Source organism: Colobus angolensis, unplaced genomic scaffold (assembly GCF_000951035.1).
Source record: "Colobus angolensis palliatus isolate OR3802 unplaced genomic scaffold, Cang.pa_1.0 Scaffold12, whole genome shotgun sequence".
NCBI classification, from domain to species: Eukaryota; Metazoa; Chordata; class Mammalia; order Primates; family Cercopithecidae; genus Colobus; species Colobus angolensis.
This window is the reverse complement of record NW_012113141.1, coordinates 6921923-6933036: the sequence shown is the minus strand read 5'-3', so window position 1 is coordinate 6933036 and position 11114 is coordinate 6921923. Positions and strand designations below refer to the sequence as shown.

General features: G+C 35.7%; 1 protein-coding gene across 3 annotated transcripts in view; it reads left to right on the top strand.

Moving 5' to 3' along the window:
* The window catches only part of PPP3CB (protein phosphatase 3, catalytic subunit, beta isozyme), a 60630-nt gene that overhangs the window by 39917 nt on the left and 9599 nt on the right, over positions 1-11114 (top strand). The window contains exons 10-12 of one of the 3 annotated variants that reach the window (XM_011928091.1): positions 3203-3280; positions 8791-8817; positions 10893-10977. In XM_011928091.1, the coding sequence (XP_011783481.1) occupies positions 3203-3280; positions 8791-8817; positions 10893-10977 (190 nt within the window). The remainder of the gene's footprint in view (positions 1-3202; positions 3281-8790; positions 8818-10892; positions 10978-11114) is intronic. The other 2 variants (XM_011928095.1, XM_011928103.1) reach the window with 2 other exon arrangements.

Sequence of the window (11114 nt, the reverse complement as noted above, 5' to 3'; positions counted from 1 at the left end):
GGCCTCCCAAAGTGCTGGGATTACAGGCTTGAGCCACCCGGCTAATTTTTTTGTGTTTTTAGTAGAGACCGGGTTTCGCCGTGTTTGCCAGGATGGTCTCGATCTCCTGACCTCGTGATCCGCCCGCCTCGGCCTTCCCAAAGTGCTGGGATTACAGGTGTGAGCCACTGTGCCCGCCCGTTTTTTATATATTCCATATGCAAGTCCCTTATCATATATGATTTACAAATAATTTTCTCCCACTTTCACTTTCTTTCTTTCTTTTTTTTTTTTGAGACAGGGTCTCACTTTGTCGCCCAGACTGGAGTGCAATGGTACCATCTTGGCTTACTGCAACCTCCACCTCCCAGGTTCAAGTGATTCTCCTGCTTCACCCTCCCAAGTAGCTGGGATTACAGGCTTGTGCCACCATGCCCGGCTAATTTTTATATTTTTAGTAGAGACGGGGTTTCACCATGTTGGTAAGGCTGATCTCAAACTTCTGGTCTCAAGTGATCCGCCTGCTCAGCCTCCTAAAGTGCTGGAATTACAGGCATGAGCCCCCCACCTGGCTGACTTTCACTTTCTTGATAATATCCTTTAGGCTTTTACTCTGTCACCTCAGCTAGAATGTTGGAGTGCAGTCGTAACTCACTGCAACAATCTCAAACTCCTGGACTCGGGCAATCTTACCACACGGCCTTCTGAGTAGGTAGACTATAGGCATGTCCCACCATGACTAGCTATTTTTTTTTTTCTTTTTTTTAGAGATGGGATCTTTGTGTTGCCTAGGCTGGTCTCAAATTCCTAGGCTCAAGTGATCCTCCTTCATTCTCCCGGGTAGCTGGGATTACAGGCACATGTTTCTGTGCCTGATTTTTTTGTCCTTTGAAGCACAAAACTTTTCTAATTTTTTTAAAAAATACATTTTATTGTGTATATTTAAGGTATACAACATAACAGCTTTCTTTATTGAAATATAATTTATATACTATGCAATTAATCTATTTAAAGTATACAATTCAGTTGGTTTTAGTATATTTTTAGAGTTATGTAACCATCAGAAAGACTAATCTTTCTGTCTCTGTAGATTTTGCCTTTGCTAGACGTTTTATGTAAATAAGGTCATACGGTATATGGTCTTTTGTGACTGGCTTCTTTCAAAAATTTTTTAATTTTGGCGAAGTCATATTTATTTTTTCCCTTGTTGCTTGTGTTTTTGTTGTTATACCTAAGAAATCATTGCCTAATCCGAGCTCATAAAGATTTACCCCTGTTTTTTTTTAAGAGTTTTAGTTCTTACTAAAATGGTGTTTTAGTAAGAACTAAAGTAAAGAGGTTTAGTTCTTACTAAAATGGTGTTTGATCCATTTTGAGTTAATTTTTGCATGTGGTGTGCAGTAGGGGGAGTGCAGTTTATTCTTTCGCATGGGACCATTTGCAGCTTTATTCTTTTGTAGTTAACCATTGTTGAAATGACTGTTCTTTAGCCACTGAATTGTTTTGGCACCCTTGTCAAAAATCAATTGACCTTAAATATCAGGTTTTCTTTCTGGACTCTCAATTCTATTCTGTTGTGATAAATGACTACTACATCATTTTTCTAACTTCTGTTTAGAATGCCTTTTCTGCCCTCTCCACTTGGCAAACTCCTAGTTTATGATTCTTCTCAAATGTCATCTATCAAAAGGCTTGCCTTCTCCAGCAGGTCTTTTGCATATCTTTGAATACTTATAGCATGTTTTTCATCAGTCTTTTGCGGTTGATATTTAATATCTCCTTCGGTAGTTAGTAAGCTTTTTGAAGGTAGAGACTGTGCCTTTCATACCTGAATCCTAGAGCTTTAGTGTAGTACTTGACATGTGGGGTGCTTTTAGTATATTTATAGCAGGAAAAACTGGTTTGTAGAAGTATTGAATTTTGTTTTGGATATGTTCATTTCTAGGTGCCTTCAGGACATCTAACTGCTAATATTCAATAGACATTTTTATTAATTGAAATTTGCTTTTATTTTTCTTATTTTGTGTACTTATTTATTAATTGAGTACCTGTCATGTGCCAGGGCACAGTGCCAGGCTCTGAAGTTATAATAGTGAATTAAACAATATCCTACACTCATGAAGTTTTCATTCTAGTAGGGGAAACATACAGTATACAAATGGTTTAAGACAGTTGACAATAAAACCAGCAAGGAAATCTGGAGCCTGAAGGAGAGGTTAACACTGGAGATACAGACTTTGGAATCATCTTCAACGAGATGATAATTGAAACTGTAAATATGATAATAGACAGAAATTCCAAGTGATTGAACATATAGGAGGAATAATACTGCAGAGAGAATCTTGAGGATATCCAAAGTTTTGGGGAAAAATGATCCAATCATGGGAAAACCAGAAGAGTAGAATCTTGGGAACCAAGGGAAAAGAGAAGGAAAAAAACATATAGAATAGTGAAAGAGGATTAAGCCTATGAAACTGCCAAGGGTTCAGATTGTTAGATAGTCATTAGTAATCTTTAGAAATAAATTTCAAAGGAGTTGCTGAGCCAGTTTTTAAAAGATAAGGCCTGGCCCAGTGGCTCACGCCTGTAATCCCAGCACTTTGGGAGGTCGAGGCGGGTGGATCATAAGGTTAGGAGTTCAAGACCAGCCTGACCAACATGGTATATTAAAAATACAAAACATTAGCCAGGCATGGTGGCGGGTGCCTGTAGTCCCAACTACTCGGGAGGCTGAGGCAGGAGAATGGCGTGAACCCGGGAGGCGGAGGTTGCAGTGAGCCGAGAACCAGCCACTTCACTCCAGCCCGGGTGACAGAGCGAGACTCCGTCTCAAAAAAAAAAGATTAAATCCTGAGACTTTTTGGAACCAGTAAAACTCTGCCATGATTTTTTTTCTTATTATGCTATATCCATGAATGAAGATTTGAAATGTATACATTCAGTTGTTATTCATCTCTGTTCTTATCTCTATGGGGCTTAATTTTTTTTTTTTTTGAGAGGCCTGAAAATTTGTTCCATAAAGAATCTCTTTCAGGGTTGTTATCCACTGAATTTCTTTCATTTTGAAAGCCTTTACATTTTTTATTTCCATCGTTCTTACTGTAAGAATGTGTTTGCTTTCTTGGGCTAAACATTATTTGACCATTTGTAGAAATAGTTGCTATGTATATGTACAGACAGTTATATATGGTCAGCTAACATGTAACTTTTTTTTTCCAAATAGTGACAGAAATGTTGGTAAATGTTCTGAGTATTTGCTCTGATGATGAACTAATGACTGAAGGTGAAGACCAGTTTGATGGTATGATTATTCATCTTACTATTTTTTTATAGTGAAATGATATTTCTTTACTGCCTAGCCTCAGTACACACTATTTTGCAAATAATAGTCATTGCTTTCAGCGTATGCTATTTGATAAGTAACAAGCTACTTTTTTTGGATATTAAGATTTGAAAATAATTTTAGTGATTTCATTTTTTTATGGTAATATTGGAAAGAAGATGAACTTTGGGAAAGGAGAAATTTGGAAGAAAGAATATTAGGAAAGGAAAACTGAAGTATTAAAAGGATGTAGTCCTTGATGAATATGGACACTGGTTAGAGAAAAGAGGATAAAAACACTATTTGTTTTATTAGAACAATATTCTTAGTGTATCAAAAGCATACCTGAACTCCCAATTTTGCTTTTCCTTCCTTTTAGACACTAAAATAGACTGTTTCTAAATTAGTGTGGCTGTGTTCTAAAAGACCACTTGCTAATTTAGTTTGAGATTCTGAAAGCACTTTTTCCACAGAAACAAAGTTATATACATGGTTGTTATGTAAGCCAACAAGCCTATGTACCTAATGCATGTTTATAGTAAAAAGTAGTACTATAGAAAAAAAATTCATTTTATTTTGTTTTGAAATTTTTATTTAAAACTTTGTTATTTAAATATTTAATTAAAACCCAAGTACATAAAAAGGTAAACAATTTATAAACCGAAAATGATTCCCTTCCATATTCCCCTCACATCTTTGTTTTAGTATACTTTTTATAGTTGTAATCAATATTTCAATGTTTCCATATTTTGAACATGGTCTATATATTGGTAAGATTTAATAGCTGCATATTTCTAAGTCCATTGATAAACTATAATGTTTGGCCAGATGTGGTGGCTCACGCCTGTAATCCCACCACTTTGGGAGGCCAAGGCAGGAGGATCCCTTGAGCCCAGGAGTTGGAGACCAGCCTGGGCAATATGGAAAGATTTCCTTGTCTCTATTAAAAAAAAATACACACACACGATAATTTAATTTTCATAGTTAATCTCACATTGTTTGGCAACTGGGTTCCAAATTATCCTTATGAATAGCAGTAAAATAAACATATTTGTATTATAGCTTTTATTTTCCTTCTTGGAATAAATTTATTGAAGAGAATTATAGAGTTACAGAATTAACTCTGTAACTCTTTTAGCTTCATTGTTTTAGCTGTGAACTACCACATTGCTTTGCAGAAGGATTGGACCACTATGAAGTGCCCCCAGCAAGGAATCCATAGACATATTTCTCCACAGGACTACCTCATTGGATTTTGGTCATTTTTACTTATTTTCTTCATGGCTATATAGTAGTAAATTATAATTGCTTAAGTTTACATTTCTTTGATTTCTAATGATGCTAAGAAGAAAATTACTGTTTTTCCAACTGTGTAAACTATCCATTTCATTTGATCACTTTTTGAGTAAAATCTGAATGAAACCTATTTAGAAATTTCTCTACTTACAAACAGGTTTGATTCTTAAACACTTGAAAGCCCATTTGTTGAAAGTACAAAGTAACTGTGTACAAGTGCTACCATTGCCATCTGTTGGTGGTAGGCAGAGATGCCCTTTTATTCTTACACATTTGTTAATAACTGACATAGTATATTTATATCAGTTATTTTTTAGTTTGGATAGTAAACTTTAGTGAATAATACTTTTCCTTATTTTAATTCTTTCCTTTTTTTTTTTTTTTTTTTTTTTTTTTTTTTTTTTTTTTTTTTTTTTTTTTTTTTTTTTTTTTTTGAGACAGAGTCTTGCTCTGTCACCCAGGCTAGAGTGCAGTAGTGCAATCTTGGCTCACTGCAACCTCCATCTCCCTGGTTCAAGTGATTCTCCTGCCTCAGCTTCCCAAGTAGCTGGGATTACAGGTGCCCACAACCACGCCCAGCTAATTTTTGTATTTTTAGTAGAGACGGGGTTTCACCATCTTGGCCAAACTGGTCTCGGACTCCTGACCTCAGATGATCCGCCTGCCTCAATCCATCCGCCTTGGCCTCCCAAAGTGTTGGGATTACAGGTGTGAGCCACCATGCCCAGCCACTGAATAGTTTCAAATATATATTTTGTTTCCCTGTTCTGCTGTCACTTTTGTTGTAAGAATAGACCTGGGCTCAGATTCTAGTTCCTTATAATGGCTCTGTGGCATCAGACAACTTACTTAACCTTTCTGAGTCTCAGTTTCTCTCATCTTCAAAGAAGTGACAGTAATACCTACTTCATAATGTTGTAAGTATTGCGATAATTAATAATTGAAGTAATTATTGGCACACAGCCTAATTTTTAAAGAAAGTTTTCTATTTTTCAAATTCTGTGAAATATTTAGTGAGAGTTTTAATTGATATTATGTTAATTCTATATCTGAATCTAGGGAGGTGTTTTTAATTTTTTTTTTTTAAGAGATGAGGTTTCCCTATGTTGCCAAGGCTGGTCTTGAACTCCTGGCCTCAAGCAGTCCTCCCACCTCAGCCTCTTAAAAAGTGCTGGGATTTCTTTCTTTCTTTCTTTCTTTCTTTCTTTCTTTCTTTCTTTCTTTCTTTCTCTCTCTCTCTCTCTCTTTCTTTCTTTCTCTCTTTCTTTCTCTCTCTCTTTCTCTCTCTCTCTTTTTTAAAATAAATAGTAGTTTTCCAAACTAAGACCAAGAACTCTTGCTCTATGTAATTACTTTATTTACTGTAATTCCTTCATTTAATACATAATTCCTCTATTTAAGATTATATAGTTTTTCTTTGAAAAAATTTTGTCATTGTCAAGTTAAATTAATACATCTGTATTTTATGTTCTTATTACTATTACAACTGGTGTCTCTTTTTTTCTATCTGTATAAAAGAATATATATTTGTGGGTTTATCTTATATCTAACAAACTTGAATCAGCAGAATTATTTTCTGTAATAATTTTTTATTTGTTTTCTATTACTTTTAAAAATATTTATAGGGGATTGATATTATTTATATTCTGTATTTTTACCTTTCTTTTATGCTTTAAAAGTTATTATCAGTACTGCCAATAGTATGTTAAATAGGAATGATGGTAGATAATGCTTTAGTCCTCTTCTTATAATAATAAGAAAAAAAGGTTCCTTGTTAGTCTAATTATAGTACTTGGTTTTAGGTACCTATGATTTATATGAATAAAGATACCGAGTCATGTTTTGAGATTGAACCAGAAATAAATATAAAATTTTATTATATTCTAATGAGATTTTATATATCATCAATATAAGGTATTTGTATATTCCTATTACTATGATAATTTATCCCCTTGTTATATCATTCTTGCATTCCAGGGATGAATTGAATTTGATCATTAAAGAGGCAGTGTAGTTTAATGAAAAGGATCAGTGGTTTAGGTGTCTTGTCACTACCGTTCACTAGCTATGTAATCTTAGAAAAGGTACCTAATTTCTCAGGTTTTCTTATTCAGAAACTGAGGGAATAGAGAGGATGAAAATTCTTTCCCAGTCTTAAATAATTTTAAAAATTGTTAAGCACCATTTATGGCAATGTTTCTATGGGAAAATACACTGAGTTCCAGCTTTTAATATTAGAAATAGATCTCCCTTTACTGCCAACAGGGCAGGTACAATTACTCCTCATTTTTTTCACTCTTCCACTACCAAGTATTAGGAGTAGAGACTCTAAGAAAGTTTTAGGAATATGAGTCTGGGAGTTTGCATGGAGAAATGGAAATGGTTTGGAAGATAAAGAATGTTGAGGAAATGGAGGATAGAGAAGGAGATTCGGATAGATACTAAGGTTTAAAGTGGGGTAGGCAAAGAGCTGCTGGAACTAGGTTTATTTCCCTTCCTTATTTGTACTCCCTGATTTCTTCCCTCTAACTCCGTCCATCTTTTCTCCTTTCCTTTCACCATAATGACTTGCCTTCTGTTCTCTCCTTCCTCTTTTCTTACACAATGGTGGAACCATCCTATGGAATTGGTCTGGGGAGAAATCTGGCTTTAGAAAGAAAACTTGATGGGATGGCTGTGGAATCAGAATAAGGGTTTAGCTTTTCTTTGGGGAAAGGAGAGCAGGATTGGAGATTTCTGAGTGTCAGGAAAGAAGAAGTAATTTTTGTATATTTAAAGCTAAGATGGCCGGGCGTGGTGGCTCACGCCTGTAATCCTAGCACTTTGGGAGGCCAAGGTGGGTGGATCACCTGAGGTCAGGAGTTTGCGACCAACCTGGCCAACATGGCAAAACCCGTCTTTACTAAAAAAGTACAAAAATTAGCTGGGCGTGGTGGTGTGCGCCCATAGTCCCAGCTACTTCGAAGGCTGAGTGGGGCAGGAGAATCGCTTAAACTCAGGAGGCAGAGGTTGCAGTGAGCCGAAATCATGCCTTTGCGGTCCAGCCTGGTTGACAGAGCGAGACTCGGTCTCAAGAAAAAAAAGCTAAGATTAGGTAAAGGCATAAGACTATTGTTAAGTGGTAAATCTTTGGTGCCCTGTATTGTTTAATGTGTGTGTGGGGTCATTTTTAAGACAAAAATTTGCATTAGCACTAAATGTATAAATGCACATAGCATCCCTTTTAGAAGTGTTAATCATAAAAGAGAATTTTCGAACACTGATTTCTGTGATATTTAGGTTGCATGCAATTTTTTCCAGATATTTATCTTTTGTCTTCAGTTTGGTAAAGAGAAGTACATAATTCATATGTGTTGCAGTTTCACTAAAATAAGTACATTTCCTATAATGGAATAATTTATCTCAGCATTTGAATGGAAGATAGGGAAAGCTCAGGTGAAACCACCCCAGCTGCCTACTCTTAGAACTATTACTTGATTTGAAACAATCTGTTGCTATTTTTGCAAAAAGATGTCCCCCAAATTCCCAGATTGGATTGGGGACAGAAAGCACATACTGTTGCTCCTACGTATATGCAAAAGTTCTGCAATTCAGATTCAGGAAATCATGTGCTCTTGTTAGGGAGCATGGGAGGTTTAGCTTTTCCTTCATTGGGAGGGGGTGAGGTATTCTACTGAGGCAGTTTATGAAGTTACCTACATTTCTCTGACTGTACTACACATTTTGCAGATGTTGGTGTCCTTGAAGAACCACATGAGTTTGTATTTCATTTGTGTCATTACCTTTTACTTAACATACTTCCACAGGTGACACATTTCCTTAGGGGTATGACTATAAATGTGCAATTGTTGTTAGCAGTCTTTTATCAGTCTTATGTGTTTTCACATGTTTTTTTCTGTCCCTAATTATGTCTGCTTTCATCAGATATGATAGTCATTCTGTCCATAATTTCTTCTGTGCACATATCTTTTAAGAAATCTTTAGAGTTCTATCTAGTGGCATCCCTCTTTATTCACCAGATTCTACAGTACTACATTTTTCAAATTTCCAAATATGAGGGCCTTCATTTTTCTCCCTTTCTTTCTACATTCATTCTTCAGTACCACTGCCAAGTTAAATCTCTATCTTTTTATTTGTCTCAACCACCTTTTCTCCATCATTCACTTCCTTTTTTCTGGACTCTCCATCTGAAGAACGGCTCATATATGGCAATAAAAAAGGTACAGACCAGACAGAGTAACATTGTTTTGAAATATGACTTCATAAGTTATCCTCATGTCCATGTAAGTTAGCACATTCATTGAGTAATGTCTATGCAAAGCCCTCTTGGGCCTTGTGCAAATTTAATTTAAGTTTTATCTGAGTTAGTATTTGGTATTTTTAGAAGTCATATTCCAAGATACCTGTCTTTCTGTGCATGGAAATATTTTTCCCTCCTTTTCATTCCTGTTTTAAAATTTCATTCTTTTGCTTATTTGTAATGTTTTGTACTTTTCCCTGCATGATTAGGGTTGTTTGATTGTCTGTATTATTTCCCAAAGAAATGTACTGTGGACATTTACTTTAATATGATGCATGATGTGTTTGTAGACTGATTTAAAATCCTGATTTGTACAGTGTTTTTATATTCCTGTGGTTTTTTCATTTGATATCAGTATAGTTTACATGTCATTTGGTTTTATAGATACAGAAATTAAGACTGAAAATATGAATGTACTTATTACAGCCATCCTCCCCAACCCCCTTCTGCTTATCCCCAGTGTAGCTACTTACAAATTCTGTCAATTTTAAAACAAATGTTTATAATCATTTATTAGAAGAGAACCAGATTTCCTTCTATCCTTGAACAAGTCAGTTAATAACCTGTTTCTTTGTCTATAAAATGAGGAGATTGCACTTTATAGTATCTCCAATGTCTCTTCAAATTCTGATATTCTATGGTTCTTAGAATTTTTAGTTTTTGGGTTTTTTTTTTTTTTTTGGTATTTTAAAAATGCCTGTTTAGAGTGCCATGGTACCCAGGTACCCACACAGTTTTGGACTTGTAAAAGCTGTAGCTTCAGTGCTTGTAATATTTACGCTTTAGAAGATCATAAACGTGTCATGGAGCCTATTTTTTTCCCCCTAAAATATGTCTTTTGTTTCTATCTTTGAAGTTGGATTTCTTTTTCTCTTTTCTTGCAGTCAGGTCCAGTCATTATCTTAGTTTTTAATTATATGTAATTGTGGACTGCTTGAATTTTAAATGGGATGTTCTCTCCCAGAAGACTTACAGTTGTTCAGACCTCTGTATACCTAAGGCCCCTTTTAAACTAGTGTCTTTAGCCTTTCCTTAACCTTCTCCTCAACCATGGTGCTTCCACGTGTGTTTTCATTGTGTTGAAGCACAGCTCTAAGGAACCACACTTTTGGGTCCAGAGTGATTCTAGTTGCTATATATGAAATAACAGGACTGAGATTGATGTTTTTCTTTCTGGAGGCCAAGGGAAGGAAGATAAAACCTTTGAGTCATTCTTCAGCCAAGGATTTAGTTGTTTTGGTTTATTCTCTTCTACATCAGTCATAGATAGCACAGCTAACCCTTTAGAGATGAAGCAGTAGTGATCCTTTAGCCATGCTTTTCTCGTTGCTTATGTCATACTCACCTAGAGATGTAAAAGATTGTATATATTTGCATGACCTTAGGAATACCTGGTACATTAGGTTAAGATGTGAATTGTTGAAATGCTGGTATGGCCCTTAGTTCAGGATTACCTGCACAGTAGCTCCTTCATGCCATTAATTTTAGACCAACTCAAACCAAAGAAGCTTATTCTGTCATAGTCTGATGCGATATTGTCAGCCTGCATGTCAAATACTTTGTGATAGTTAAAGAAGACTATAGGACTGTTACAAATTCTTGTCTGTTAGTCTGCATGCCGTAGGCTGTCATGAAAATTAAACAGAGACTATAGGATTATTATCAGTTTTTGCCCTCTGGTTTGTAATACAAGTTTGCTTTTTTTTTTTTTTTTGCCCCAATTGCTGTTTTACTGATTAGCCAGTCTAGTGAAATATTAAAGTTTGTGGATTACTTTTTATTTCTACATTTATCAGACCCCAGTATTAGACCAATGCTGAGCTAAATATTGAGAGAGCAAGACATTTTTTAGCATGAGTTCATCTAGTCCCCTCCATGTAAGCTGGTGGCAGGGGCCTTGGTATTGGTTTAGATGAGTGTGGAACAGGCTAATAGCATATTGTAAGCATGCATGCCCTAAACTTGAGCTTTTCTCTCTATTTATTCCATTGAAAGTAGGTTCAGCTGCAGCCCGGAAAGAAATCATAAGAAACAAAATTCGAGCAATTGGCAAGATGGCAAGAGTCTTCTCTGTTCTCAGGTAATGATGTCTTTTCTTGATTATTTGTTTTGCAGGAATTATGTTTATTGTACCTTGTTACAAGCATTGTCCTGCATCTAAAAGCAACATGGGGCCGGATGTGGTGGCACACTCCTGTAATCTCAGCATTTTGGGAT